Source organism: Barbus barbus (assembly GCF_936440315.1).
Source record: "Barbus barbus genome assembly, chromosome: 18".
Classification (NCBI taxonomy): Eukaryota; Metazoa; Chordata; class Actinopteri; order Cypriniformes; family Cyprinidae; genus Barbus; species Barbus barbus.
Window position 1 is genome coordinate 20828763 of NC_136746.1, and position 16162 is coordinate 20844924.

The 16162-nt window shown below is 36.7% G+C and overlaps 1 protein-coding gene across 1 annotated transcript; it reads right to left on the bottom strand.

Moving 5' to 3' along the window:
* Positions 1-475: 475 nt before the first annotated feature.
* On the bottom strand, positions 476-16162 carry LOC306884291 (fibulin-5-like). The gene is made up of 11 exons (XM_079440033.1): positions 15650-16162; positions 14616-14670; positions 14329-14377; positions 13918-14238; positions 5962-6084; positions 5112-5228; positions 4900-5016; positions 3133-3255; positions 2483-2609; positions 2176-2371; positions 476-1362 (listed from the first exon to the last, which is right to left on the bottom strand). Exons 1-11 carry the CDS (start codon positions 15691-15693, stop codon positions 1201-1203), a joined length of 1434 nt encoding a protein of 477 aa, XP_079296159.1. The 5' UTR covers positions 15694-16162; the 3' UTR covers positions 476-1200.

The following is a 16162-nucleotide window of genomic DNA, read 5'->3' on the forward strand; positions in this document are numbered from 1 at the left end:
TTGCTCTGTTTTTCTGAATTAATGACTTAATTATCTCGTAATTCTGAGATAATTAAATCATTAATTCAGAAAAACAGACCAAAAACTTTTTTTTTCTTTAAAAATTAGCTCGTAATTCTGAGATAATTAACTCGCTAATTCATAAAAACAGAGCAAAAACTTTTTTTCATTAAAAATGATCTCGTAATTCTGAGATAATTAACTCGTTAATTCAGAAAAACAGAGTAGATTTTTTTCCTCCAGTGAAAGCAATACTCTTCCGTACTCCCACACAGTCACGCATATTATGTATATTGATTCTTCAAATCTTTACACATTCAAAACCTCATGTTACTGACCCCTTGTGATGACTAATATGTAGGCCTACATCAAAATTCAGGTCCTTATTATAATAATTGTCTCATTTTAGCAAATGCCAAAACTTTCTAGAAATGAATCTAAATTTGCTAATAGTAAACACAAACCAACAAAAGTTCAGGTCATCAAATTTGTGTTTATTGATTGACCAGGCTCTCTTTACCTGTCGAATAAAAACAGATACACACAGATGCAATAAGAAATTCTGGGCCAAAATAAAGACTTTTTTTTTTTTTTAGACTTCCCTGGGAAACAAGTGCGGAAGGTGCGCTGCAGACTCCTGTCAGAGATATTTAGAACATTTTCAAAAACGTGATTTTGTAGCATGTGCAAGCCTGGCAGCTCTCTCACTGCTTGGGGTCATCAAAGGTCAAGAACAAATGAAAGCGGCGCTCAAATACTCACATTCACAGTGAGAAAGTGTGACACAGGTGCCACTAAAAGTAGAAAAACAAATCCAGCTTCACAATACAAAAAAAACAAGACACTTAAGGATCTGCAATTGTGGCAAGAAAAAGCACAATGGGAAACAAATGAGAACAAACAAGAAAAAAACACAACATAAATATTCTTCTGTGTACGGGTACATGCGTGTGACTGCAGACGACAATGACAGCCAGGCAGCCTAATGAAAAACCTGCATTATGAAATATCAGACATCAGCACAAGCTCCGCCCACTAGAGAGCAGACACAGAGAGTGATGACCACATGAGAGTCCACATCCACAGAACAAACAAAATGAAGAAATGCAGCTGCCTGATGGGTAGTGCAGTAACAGGAAGTCCAAGATAGAGGTATGGGGCCATGAAGAGGTGAGAGGTCAGAGGTTCATTTGTAAATCCTCAGAATGGATGTTCAGAGACAAATATTGTGAGGCGGATGATTGAACTGCCTCGGAAGTTGATGACATTGTTAACGGTAACCATCTCTAGATCTAGAACGATAGTCTTCGGTCCTTTAATGGGCCGGGCCAGAACCAAAGTTGCACTGATATTACTGGTTTGCTGTGGGAAAAAAGGAAAAGGGAAAGAATGTTTTCAGATTTTTTTAATTCATTCTGAGTCTGTCACTATTTCTCTTCAGAGTTGAAACACTGCTTGCCCACACGGACAAATTATATGAAAACAAACTCTTTCAACAATTTCAACTGGTATTGGATTAGCTAAGGGACTCATAGGACCCATAAAGATTTTGTGGTTTGGCTTCAGAGTAATTTTGAGGGAAAGTCTCACAGAAATCCTACAGCTCCCTCTAGTGGTCACCTTTATATATATATATAAACTAACATTAAAACGTATGCTGTCTGTAAAAAAACTCACCATGGCCGCATTTATTTGATAAAAAATACAGTAATATTGTAAAACATTATTAAAATTTTAAATAAGCGTGTTTCATTTGAATATATTTTAAAATGCAATTTATTCTTGTGATGGCAAAACTGAATTTTTACTTCAGTCTTCAGTGTCAAATGATCCTTCAGAAATCATTCTAATATGCTGATTTCCTGCTCAAGAAACATTTTTTTATTCTTCTTAATATTACCTTATTATTATTAATTTGGTGCTCAAACATTTCTTACTATTTCAATCAAAACAGTTGTGCTGTTTAATAATTTAATGGAAAGCGTGATACATATTTTTTCAGCATTCTTCAAAAGAACAGCATTTATTTAAAATGGAAATATTTTGTAACATTATAAATGTCTTTACTATCACTTTTGATCAAATGAATGCATCCTGAAAAAAAGGTGGAACTTTTGAACAGTAACGTAAGTGTTTTACAACATGCATCAGTTATACAAACAGAAGTCCATTTACCCGCATGTAAAACTCTCGCCCCTCATTGCCAGACTTGATCTGAAAGATATAAAATGCTCCAGGGTAACGTGTGGTGGCCTGCATTTGAAATATATCGGCAGGAACACTGCGGCCAGAAGACAAATCCATATGCCTGTACAGGACAGTGAAGGGTCGTTCCCGACAAGCGGGATTCTCCGCAGAGCACATGCACTGACTGAGAGAGAAAGAGAGAAGTATATTCAGAACATGCTGCAAATGTTCAACAAAAAGTCAAATGGCTGACTAAAGCAAACAGGTTTTCTTTTGCCAACATTCATGAACTCACTTGTCACTGAGCTCTATGTAAGGTGGATCACATCTAAGAGGGTCCAGACATGTGTAACCTCCCTGGAAATTGAAACACACTTGTGCTGTTGTACAGGTGTTGTTACCAGACTCACATTCATTGAGGTCTTGAAAATCAAACATACAAAAGACAGAAGTCAGGTTATTAACAACATCATGATCATTAACAGCAGCAACAATGACTACAACGTCAAGGAAGCTAACTGGTGCAGCAGATATGAAATAGCTACTCTTGTGTTCAAAAACAATTGCTCAGGTAAATGGCTAATGCCAATAGCAAATTATCTGAAAAAATGGTCATAAATATTTCTTATTCGCTATGAAACTTCTTCTTGATTTTATCTTTTAAAAAGTCTCGCTCTCTATACATACATAATTATTACTATAGACTCATGATGCATATTATGAATACTGAAGGCAAATGATGCATCATATACAACACAAAACTGTTTGTCTCTCTGTAAAAAAATGTGAAGACACATTTTTGTTTTATTGGTTTAATATGATAAATATTCCACATTTGTGTCAACAAGGAGAAATGCACTTAGGAACACTTAGAAAAACATAAAATATAAATGATTCAACAAAATCACATTGAAAGAAGCACACAAAATAAAAATGTAGAGATACCTTCACAGCTCCTTCCATCCTCATACACGTAATATCCAGGCGGACAAATGCAGGAGAATGATCCTGGTGTGTTCACACACGTGTGCTGACAAAGGAAGTCTGAGAAACTGCACTCATCCAGATCTATGGATGGGTAGTGAAAAAGACAGACACATTACACACTATAAATGCACACAGTCACATATGAAAATTCAAGCAACACATATGGAGCGAATTTTGTGCCAATATTCATCAAACAAATCCAGTGTTTTGCAAATAAACACAATCTGCTTTGCAAAGAAAAACTCGACCTTCAAACAAACACAACGTGGTTTGCAAATACAAAACTCTATTTGAGAGAAAATGCAGAGGTATGAACAAATATATGTATTGTGTGTTACAACTGTGAGACTGATTTGCCTTTTTATGAGGAAACTTGGCTTGATTTTCTCACAAATGCGTGCTGGAAGATTTTCTCACAAATGCAATTGAGCAACTTCCTTTTCTAAAAACAGCAGATGGCGCTGTTGGACAATTTATGCTATTCTCCCGAGACCCGAAACACCTGTTTACATTTTCAAGGAAAATACAGCAGACCAACATGAGTGGGGAACAGGTGAGTTTCTGTCTTACTAGTCTTACTATATCTGTAATTAACCATTTCGATGTTTTCACAAAGCGACCTTACTACAGTGTCAGTGAAATTCACAATAAGTGCTGTAAAGTTGTGAACCTGATTGATTAGTTAAAAAATCAGTAGTGACACGCTAAATATTTAACTAGGCAGTCTTTCCCTATAAAAACCATTCCATTCTCCGTACCTCTTATCCACTTGGGATATAGAATATATAGGCTACATATGTTGATACAATTGTTCAACATTCAAAACAATGCAGGGGTATAACAATTTATTGTGCCGCAATATATTGTAATACTAAAATACAAAATGTATTATAGATATAATAATATCACCCAAAAGGTCATTAATTATAAATAAAACATTGAAAACAAATCACATTATATAGTACAATTACAATATCTAAAACTTTTTTTAAATGTTGTAACACTGTGCAATCATTTGTGTCTGAAATTATTGTGTTTTTTTAGCTAAGCAAAATGATGAATATTTCTCTTCTGTTGTAACTCTTGTCCTGTGAATTAGGGAGAAGGATCAAGTTCACGCTGATATAATACTAAATTCAGCATTTTAATAAACAGTGGTTTACCAGTATTTCAGAATGATTTTAACAATGTAATGATTAGAAAATTATCTTTGGGGTGCATTTTCTTACGTTTTCTTGATGACCACGGAAATAACTAAAAATACAAATATGAGTATGACATCGTTTGAAGGTCTACTTTTGTTTGTATATAGTCATCATAACAACAAAACAATGTGCTTTTATAAAATAAAGAAAACAAACAACTTTCTTCACAGGCACATGAATAAAACAACCTGAATCTCAGTGAATATGTGCCTCACATGCATGATACATATATGTATAGAAAGTATTTGTATTTATATGTATTGAGGTATTCGTCCATACCTCTACATTCTCTCTCAAATAGAGTTTTGTATTTGCAAATCACTTTGTGTTTCTTTGACAGTCGAGTTTTTCTTTGCAAAGCAGATTCTGTTTATTTGCAAAACGCTGGATTTATTTGATGAATATTGTCACAAAATTTGCTCCATAAACACACATCTTAAACCTCTCTCTAAAAGCTCTAAATTGTTCTTGGTCCCCTGTCTCTCTCTATTCTTATCGTCTCTTCTCCTCCCCTTATTACCATTGCAGGTGGTCCCATCAGAAGCGAGCTCGAAGCCCTCATCACAGGTGCACATGAATGAGCCGTATGTGTTCAAACAGCCGTGTGAGCATGGGTTTGTCTCACACTCGTCCACATCTGGCGAGGCAGGAAGAGGAAGGAGGAGGCAGATGTCAAGATTTTCAGTAAACTATCAAACTGAACAATAATGATGTTCCTGTGTATGTGTGCACCTTGGCATGTCCTGCTATCAGCATTAAGGAGGAATCCAGGGCTACAGGAGCAGGAATATGAGCCAGGGACATTAGCGCACAGCTGCTGGCAGTAACCATAGCGACACTCATCAATGTCTAAAGAAAGGTGAGTTAGAGAGCACTAAATACGCAAACAGTAGTCACAAATTAATTAAGACATTGTTTGGTGTCAAATAAGACTGGATTATTTCATTATTTAAACATCAAACAAACAAAATAACAATTTGAATGGTCATATAATTAAACTTTTGAACAAACAGTAACTGGACTACTGCTGTTCAAAAGTTTGGGCTCGGTAAGAATTTTAATGTTTTTACAAGAATATATTGTGAAATATTATTAATAAAAATAATATTATTAAAATTTAAAATAAATTGTACTATTTTAGTGTACTTTAAAATTATTGGCAAATCTGAATTTTCAGCAGCCATTACTCCAGTATTCAGTGTCACATGATCCTTCAGAAATCGTTCTAATATACTGATTTAGTGCTCATGAAACATTTCTTATAATTATTAATGTTGAAAACAGTTGTGCTGTTTAATATTTTTGTAGATGCATTTTTTAGGATTCTGTGAGAAAAAGAAAGCTCAAAGAACAACATTAATTTGAAATAGAAATCTTTTGTCACTTTTGATTAGTTGTATACATCCTTGCTGAATAATAGTATTAGTTATTTTAAAAAAATACTTACCACAATATTTTGAAAAGAAGTGCACTTTAACACTAACATAATGAAAACTGGTTTATTAAAGGATTTAGAGTGCATATGTTGTGTCACATCACAAATAACATCAAACTACCCATTCATAATGTCTGTAAATCTTACCTTGACACTGTCCACCCACCAGCCAGTAGCCTTCAGTACATGAGCAGGTATATCCACCAGCTGTATTTATACACACCTGAGTCGGGTTACACTGGTGTGACTCTGCCTCACATTCGTCTACATCTAAAAAAAAAAGAAAGATAGCTACGGTCAGCTCCCACTTGTGCTTTTCCCACCACTATCCACTTTAGAAACTCACCTAAAACAATTCATCTTGATGTATGTAACTTCACAACACTTAAACATTTCATTATTATCAGAATACTGATACAGAATACTTAATCTGTCCCACTGATAGTTTGCCCTCTGTGGACAGATGTTCTTTACTTTAAGATTAGCAGGTCTGTTACACCTCGAACTCTATCCCAACCTCATAAATCTTACACAAATAGCTAGTCTTACAGAACGCATTTCCAAAACTGGAGTTCATATCCCTATGTTCCACTCTCGCTCACACATTATCAGCATGATTCCTTATGAGGGCATCATATGCTTTAAAAATACCCAAAAATGCACCCTTGGTTCTCAGACCATGAAGTCACATGTTTTAAATGTAAGCAAATGTTTCTATGAAAGTGATGAGGGCGTGATGGATTGGGGGGGGGGGGGGGGGGGGGGGGGGTCGTGTGAAAGCCAGATAATTAGTTTCTTTTGGTTAAAGCTGCCAACAGTCCCACTGTTACTATATGGGTAGAGTGATGCAATGGGTCCTGGCAAACCAAGCTGATATTCCATAATAAGTTACTTGTGCACTGTAAAATTACCCATACACTTGCATTTGGCATTTCAATGAAAGCATCTGACTGTACAGTATAATCGTCACCTCTTCTGCATTACACCTACCTGGAATTGAACTTTTGTGTTAGCAGCTTAACTATTATATACATCACAAAGCATTATTATGAGGTGGAATCATTACAGCCAGGTCTGATAGCAGAGATGCGGCCACATGAGACATGAGGCCCAGCTGGGCCCCGGAGAGTGAAGGAGAGCATCTGGATTACATGTGTAGCCTACTATCACACACCTCTGATCTGAGGTGAAAGGATCTGGAGCATTCAGGGATGCCAGCATTTTGGAGATTAGATCTGATCCAGACACTGAGCAGTAAATTTTGCACAAGATTCAAATGAGGGTCAGAGGAAAGACATGGTGTGTAAATGAAAGAGAGGGAAACATGTCTGCATGTAAAAGAGGAAGAGAGATCAATGATATAAAATGTTGATGGGTGATATCATTCATGTGGTCAGAATCATGACTTTTACTAGACTTTTAACAAGTTTACTACGGTACAATTCATTAAATTTAACAAGAGGCCCACAAACCAGATGTTGCTGAGGTCATTAAATCTAATCTTCACATCAGAGGTATTCAATCCCTTAAAAGTAAGCCTAGATGAAATCTAAAGACTTTACTCATATTACTCATAAAATGAAATGGATTTACACATGGTAAATGTGTTAAACTGTGTTCATAACTTTCTAATTGCTAGCTGAAAGCAAAACCAACAAATACGCAAGAGGATGGGGAATTTATAAGAATGACAGGTATTATAATTCATACTCACGCAACATGCTTGTCTCATTAAAGCAAAACAATTCATCAAACAAAAAAGACATATGCAAGACTAAACTTTTCAGACATGGAAAACGTGTAGATGATTAATATGAACAAACAGGTTGAGGTCAATCCAGGACCCAAGAATCTGGCACCAGCTCCAAACTCTTGTTTCTATACGCACATCTTCATTCCAGAGATTTAATGTCCTTGATCTGTTGCCACACACTGATTGTTTAAATTATATCAAAGCCATTTACAGTCCACCTCTGCAATAGTTCAAGCAGGCCGGTCAAGCAACACTTCACACAGCCTATGTGAATTAGCTGGAATCATTATACTAACATGAGGTGTACAGTGAGCCAGGGTAGCAATTATATTTAGTGTGGAATGTCTAGTGCAGCCACAAAGAGAGTCTTATTTGAAAGTGAAATACAGTAAAACAATAGCAAAAAGTACAATGAGAGAGTGAAATTTTACAACCCGAATTCCGGAAATGTTGGGACATTTTTTTAAATTTGAATAAAATGAAGACTAAAAGTCTTCAAATCACATGAGCCAATATTTTATTCACAATAGAACATAGAGAACATAACAAATGTTTAAATGGAGAAATTTTACACTTTTATCCACTAAATGAGCTCATTTCAAATATGATGCCTGCTAAAGGTCTCAAAAAAGTTGGCACGGGGGCAACAAAGGGCTAAAAAAGCAAGAAATTTGAAAAGATTCAGCTGGGGGAACATCTAGCAACTAATTAAGTTAATTGACATCAGGTCTTTAACATGATTAGCTATAAAAAGGATGTCTTAGAGAGGCAGAGTCTCTCAGAAGTAAAGATGGGCAGAGACTCTCCAGTCTGTGAAAGAGTGCGTAAAAAGACTGTGGAATACATTAAAACAACGTTATAATACATTAAAAGGCTTTGCAAATCTCATCATCTACAGTGCATAACATCATCAAAAGAATCAGAGAAACTGGAGAAATCTTTGTGCGTAAGGGACAAGGCCGAAGACCTTTGTTGGATGCCCGTGGTCCTCAGACGACACTGCATCATTCATCGGCATGATTCTGTCATTGACATTACCAAATGGGCCCAGGAATACTTCCAGAAACCACTGTTGGTATACACAATCCGCCGTGCCATCTGCAGATGCCAACTAAATCTCTATCATGCAAAAAGGAAGCCGTATGTGAACATGGTCCAGAAGGACTGTCGTGTCCTGTGGGCCAAGGCTTATTTAAAATGGACTGTTTCAAAGTGGACAAGTGTTCTATGGTCAGACGAGTCCAAATTTGACATTCTTGTTGGAAATCACGAACGCCATGTCCTCCAGGCTAAAGAGGAGAGAGACCTTCCAGCGTTCAGTTCAAAAGCCAGCATCTCTGATGTTTTGGGGGTGCATAAGTGGATACGGTATGAGCAGCTTGCATGTTTTGGAAGGCACTATGTATGCTCCCCTCCAGGCGACATCTATTTCAGGGAAGGAACGAAAAATCAAAGACGACCACAAACTCTTCAGCAGCTGGAAACTTATATCAGGCAAGAATGGGACCAAATTCCAACACCAAAACTCCAGAAACTCATAACATCGATGCCCAGACGTCTTAAAACTATTTTGAAAAGAAGAGGAGATGCTACACAATGGTAAACATGCCCCCGTCCCAACTATATTTGTGCATAAAATTAAAAAATTTCTCAGTTTAAACATTTGTTATGTTATCTATGTTTCTATTGTGAATAAAATATTGGCTCATGTGATTTGAAATTCTTTTAGTTTTCATTTTATTCAAATTTAAAAAAAAATGTCTCAACATTTACGGAATTCGGGTTGTAAAAGCAATCACTTTTTCCTTATCTGAAGAATCAGAAATATCTCCAGCAACTCTTAGGAGCTGTTCAACTCTTTCAGCTTGATCTACACCATCCTACACTGACTTTGCACAGAAAATACAAAATGCATAGTTGATACAAAAAAAAAAATAAAAAAATATTAATCAAAAGTTATTAAAAAATCTTTTTAGTAAAGATTACATGAATTAATCAATAGTTACAACAAAGACATTTAAAATTATTTAATTTTTTGATAAAGATTTCTATCTCAAATGAATGCATTCATTATACAATCCTGGAAAAAAAAAACATATCAGGTTTTCCATAAAAATATTAAGCAGCACAACTGTTTTCAGAGTAATTGCTGCTGAGAATTCAGCTTTGCCACCATAGGAATAAATTACAACTTTAAATCTACAAAAATATTGAAAATTGATTTCATACGCTGTATGTTGATCAGATAAATGCATGAGAGACTTCTTTCAAAAACATAAAAAACATACCAACCTCAAACTTATGAATGCTAGTGTATATAAAAAAAAAAAAAAAGAAATAGCATTACACAAAGTTCAATGACTCAGAAATAATACTGACATCATACCTCCATTTCCAGACGTCCCACTAAGCTAGAACACATTAATTGGTCTGCGGTAATAGAGCCACTCCACATTTGCTGACGGACACCAGTTACAGTCTTACAGTCCTACAGTCTGAGTAGGCAAGTTTCAACTTGACAAATCAAATAATTTTGGACATTTTTCAAATTCTCACCCAGAATAAGCTCTTGAATTTTAGATGTTATGCAAAGCATCCACATTCCTGAATCACAAGTGAGCTTTAGATCTTCTTTTCTCAAGTTTCACCTAAACTGAACTGTCTTTCAGAGGTTTGAATGCATTTTAGAAGTGCCTATAATCTTTAGGCTAAACATAAGACTGATGGGATTTATGATGGTACATTTCAGGCACTGGCTGGGTTGACTGTTTTAATCCTTTGAGCCTTAGTCCCACTGGCAAGAAGAGGGCATTCCCTGGCTTTTAAAAACACACACGCTAACATTAAGATGAATGATGGAATGGTGTAACACAACGTACTTCCTGTACGATTTCTGTTCCATAACAGCATTCCTTAACATAAATAACAAGCACACTGTACAAAGAACACAAATTGCACAGCTGCTCAAGGACAGATCTCATTCAACAACCACTGACTTCATGTCTGGCATGATCAACCACAGATGCTGAGATCGCAATGGTTTGTCTTTACGAAATGCTGTTGTACTTAATGTGTCAGTGGCTGTATAAGACCATTATCTGTGTCCAAATTTTAACACAGCACATAACATTCATCTTCATTACTCAGTCCAAGTTTTTCCCAGGTCAGGACATGTGCATATCTGCATAAGCGCATTCATGAGCATATCTGTGTGTGTATCTTCTTTATAACATGACTGTCTTGGGCTTAAAAGGTAACAAATCTATCATTTTGTGATTCTGCAGAGGAGCAAGAGAAGACTGGAGAATGCATTAACTGCAAAGGCTGGCACCAATTCGAGACAAATCCGCAGACCATATCGAAAAATACAGCAAGCAGCCATTTATGCTACCATTTATCATATGGCACGTGAAATAGGTCACCACGCTGACACGAGTAAAGACTCCGACAGCACAATATATAACACCTATCTAGATCAAAGCAATAAATCCCAGGAGATATAAACAACACCACATTCAGCTCAACAGCTTCAACAGAAGCAGACCACATAGAGTCAGTTACAAACTGATGATTTACGACAGTGAATAAGACACTCTAAAACCGTCTCATTGAATTGTAAAGTTGGATCAGAGTAAGCAGGGCTAAATGCCAGTTCCTGTGTGTCTTCCTGCCTCTTCACAAGATGTAGTTTGTTCTGAGGTTCCACAGTATTTTGTGGTTCCACACTAATGACTGATCCAGTCCAAATTATGAGATTCATTCTGCTGAAGTCTTTAAGATGCCACTCAGCCCACCACAGCCATTACTAAATTACAGTCCAGGACTGAACTGGGTCTTTGCCTCATTTCAGAGCGAGAAGACCCATGGGCCATTGCAGAAAATGAAGTAACCATAAGACCACAACCTGATGTGACCCAGAGTGAGTATCAACCACGTCTCAAAGAGTCTTATTATTAGCTTGTGTTATTTATTATAAAAAATGGCTTAAAATATTCCAGAATGTATGAAGTTCTTCTTGTGCACTAAACTTGGATTTGGTACCTTATCATGGGCAAATAATCGGTTCACATATTCTTTTAAAGCACTACGACAAGGCATGATAATGTTTAAACATCTGTTTTGTTATTATATTTAGTTAATAATAGTGACTAATGTCTATTAAAATTGTCACTAGTAGGGTACTCTTGTTCATCAGATAATATAATATATTCAGTAACTAGTTTCTATTCTGTTAGTCACTAATGCATATTTATTAGATACTAGCACTTACTACTAGTCACAATCCCGATTCACTAAAGTCACTCTCATTCTGACATATAAGCACACACAAAAAATTGCTGAGTAAACATCTACAACTAAAGTTAATCTAATAAGATAATTTGGCATTAGTTGACATATATTGTTACAGTGGCTCTAGTAATTTATGGTAACATTTTAACATATATGGTAACTTACAAAATACCAGCCAATTTACAAAGTCAGCAAACACTAACTAAATGAATTTATGTTTCTCAAGACTTTAAAAGCCTTTTAAATGTTAATTAAATTAAATTGTTAATTAAATTAAATTTAAGTAATTGTGCATGCATATACAGTGCCCTCCATAAGTATTGGCACAGTTAAGACAAAATTGCTCTGTTGGCTGTGGAGTCAAGACATTTGCAAATATGATTAAAAGATGAATATGAGACAAAACTACAGAATGTCACATTTTATTATTAGCCGTTTCAACACATACATGTTTTACCAAATAAAAAGAACAGCACTTTTAGAGTTTATCCCACTCAGTGATGTGAGCATAAGTATTGGGACAGTTGAACATAAGGCAGATATAAAAGATTAAAAGCTATTATTTAGTTGCAGATCCCTTGCGCACAATCACAGCAGTGAAGCATCACCAGACTCTTGGTCTCATCCTTTGAAATACTTTTCCCAGCCTTTAATGCAGCCAATTCCAATTGTTGCTTGTTTTGGGGAGTTTCTGCCTTTACTCTCCTCTCCAGCTGGTGAAATTCATGTTCAATCGGATTTAAATATGGAGATTGACTTGGGCAATCTAAGACTTTCCATTTCTTTGCCCTTATAAATTCCTTGACTGAATTGGCAGGGTGTTTTGGGTCATTGTTCTGATGCAATATGAAGCACTTCCCAATGAATTTGGTGGCATTTTCTTGAATTATTGGTAGGCAAGATGTTTTGTACCCTTCCAAATTCATTCTGCTACTGTCATCATACATTAAGTCATCAGTAAAGTTGAGAGGGCCTGTTCCAGAGACAGCCATGCATACCCATGCCATGACACCACCTCCACCATGCTTTACAGATGAGGCAGTATGCTTGGGATCATTTGCAGTTCCCTTTTTTTCTCTCCACATTTTTGCTTTCCCATCACTTAGATAAAGGTTCATCTTTGTCTCATCGGTTCCAAAACTCTTCTGGCTCACCTTTGTGCTTTTTTGCAAACTCTAATCTTGCCTTTCTATTTTTGATGCTGGTCAGAGGTTTGCATCTTGCTGTGTAGCATCTGTAATTCTGTGTCAGTCTCCTGGGGACAGTAGATTGTCAGAGCATCATCCCAACTTTCTGGAAGTTGTTGGTGATTTTACAGATGTCTTTTAGGGTTCATTTTCACCGCTTTTATGATTTGTCTGTCATCAACTACTGTTGTTTTCTCAGCCGATCAGGTCGTTGTTGGTTGCTGGTGTCGCTGGTGGTTTCCAAACTCTTGATTTCTCCATGCCCTTTGTTTTTGCTATAGCTCTAATTGACTTCCTCTTTTCTTTTAGTATCCAAATTGCTTGCTTTTCTCTCAAAGTCAGCTCCCTCGTCGTCATCCAGGTTTGTGTGTATCCTCATCGAATGCAAGATTCAGAATACAGAAGTAATGGATATAACTGATACGACACATTCCCTGCTTTTAATATCTGAAGAATTAATGCAACAGGACACAGCTGATCACTTAGAAAGACCTGTGAGGCAACTGTTCCAATACTTATGGTCACATCAGATAGAGGGATGAAACTCTAAAAGTGCTGAACTTCTTAGCAATTTTGTCTTTACTGTTCCAATACTTATGGAGGGCACTGTATATATTTCTTTACAAAACTAGAATTAAATATAATTTTTTTTAAATGGTTGACATGGTCTGGATGGTAAACTAAAAGCAGTCAAGATCATTATTTGGTGGGTCAGGCGCACTAAGAACATACAATAGCAATATAGTAATACAAGCCAGGAATTTGTATAAAATCTTCTGGATTTGAACTTGAATCCTTTCAAATCCCATCTTTAACTAACATTATCAATAAGTTTGGGATAGAGGAATGTATAGGAACATGAGGCAAACTTACCAACACAAGTGCCATCGGCACCAAGTGTATATCCAAGGATGCAGGGAGTGGACCGGCTCACTATTGGGTAGCTTGGACCGGGGCCTGGACCAGGACCTGCTCCAACAGGAGGAATGTTAGGAATGAAGGGTTCAGAGTATCCCAACGATCTGTCAGGGTAGGACTCTTCAGGATAGGAAGGCTCGGGATAGGAACGTGGACTGTTTCGGACATAGGATTGAGAGTAGAGTCCGCGGGGAATGCAAAGGTATCCACCATTTTGATTTACACACTGCATGTCACCCCGACATGGGTCTGGCAGTGTCCGGCACTCATCAATGTCTGAAAGCATATGTTAGAGGTAGCATAAACAGCTGTATTTGAAACACAAGTCAATGAACATTTAAATAACATGGCAGAAGTGCCACTAACCGATACACTGTCTGGAACGGCGGTCATAAGTAAATCCATCTGTGCAAGTCTGGATAGAAACAGGCATTTTATAGTCAATCCAATAGATGAAAAGTAGTTTGTTGAGTTCTTTAAGTTGTTATGATAAAGTAGCTTGATATAACTATTGTATGTTAAAGTTAATGTTTATGTTAAAGATGTACAACAGAACTGGAAAAGCAAAAAAAAAAACAAGTAAGACACTCTTATTATGACACACGTTGAGCAACAGTGCCAAGCTTGAATGACTCAAAACAAAATTCACTTACCTGACTTTTCCCGGAGTGAATGCAGCATATGATACATATTAAAACGGACAACATTCTATAAATAAAAAACAAAATACCTTGGTAAATCATTCTGAAAACAAAAATCACATGAAAATGTTGAAGTTTCATTCATTGGAATGAGCACCGAATGCCCATTCAAAACCAGGAATTTCAACAAACACTCTTTTATAAGTTGGATCATTTTTACAAACTTATTTTCATGGTTTACATATTCTTTTGAAGCACCGTGACAATGATAACATTTAATCCTTAAAATTATCTAATATCTGTTTTGATATAATCTCTTATTGTCTAGTAAGTAATCCACTAGTGACTAACATCTGTCAAATATGTCACTAGTAGGTCTTCTTGTTGTTGTTTTTAAGGCAAGGACTTATTTCAATACTGACAAGTATCAATTGATTTACATGTTCATCCCATACCAGCATTTATTAATTTGGTACTAGTTACCATCCCGACAGTGACAAGTAACTATTCCATTGCTACTTGTAACAAAATAGAAATGTCTTACCACAAAATGATTTTGGGATCTGTGGTTCAGATATTAACTGTTCACTTCTGACTAGTAGGTATTAGTTATTGCTAGTATCCTTTCCAGTTTCACTATAGTAGCTATCCATTGGTGTTAGTATTGGTTCTATAGAAATTGAAGACAGCTATTTATTGGACATTAGTAGGAATATGAATAATTCAGACTACTTAGTACATATGAAAAGCTATTAGATAAGCATATGACAAGCAAGAATAGGAATTAAATCAATGGCAGGTAGCAACTTGTCACTTGTGGAATGATAGCTAACAGCAAATTAATAAGTACTGTTGACTAATTGAATAGAAATTAGACACTATTGAAATAAGTAATAGTATCTAATCAATAGTCAGTTGAAAGGTACAGGATTAGTTAGTAGCAAGTCAGAAATAAGCACTGTGGCATAAAATAGATACAAATTAGTTGTAAGTAATTTATGCTAAAACAGCTTGCTATGAATCACCAGCTGACTAATTAAACTCACCTTTTGTTGGTCGACCAACTCAAGCCACGTAGTTCAAATAACATGTTTATGTGGATTCTTGTGGTTCCCTTGGAAAGAACGTCACACCGCCGACCCGTAAACCCCTCGCAGTAGGAAACGAGTTGATCTTTGAGGTTTTACTACCTTTACGGGCTCGCAGGACCCAAAGCGCAAAACGAAGTGCCCAAAGCGCCCCCTCCGCGTACGCGCGTTCACTTGAATGTCGAGACACTTGGCTTTGGTCACCCGATGCGGCCACCCTGTCGACCGATGGCAGGAACGTGTGAGAACATTGACCAATAGTAAGAGGAGGGTCTTACTATATAAAAAAGGGAAAACTTGCTGTATTTCTCCGTACTCGGCCCACTCCACGGATTGTTTAGCAATGCAAATAAACGGGCCCCCAGAGCACTTGGCCAACAGCTGGATCCCATCAAAGACAGACAGCCCCCTTTGGAACGAAAGCGCGCACAGGGAGCTGCCACAGACCCAAACGAGGAGAAGGAAGGAGGC

Coding starts and splice junctions, on each gene's coding strand:
- LOC306884291 (XM_079440033.1), bottom strand. CDS start 15,693: ATGTTATTTGAACTACGTGGCTTGAGTTGGTCGACCAACAAAAG. Junction 14,671..15,649: donor AGTTGGTCGACCAACAAAAG/GTGAGTTTAATT, acceptor TTTTATTTATAG/AATGTTGTCCGTTTTAATAT. Junction 5,229..5,961: donor GGTGGGTGGACAGTGTCAAG/GTAAGATTTACA, acceptor ACCTTTCTTTAG/ACATTGATGAGTGTCGCTAT.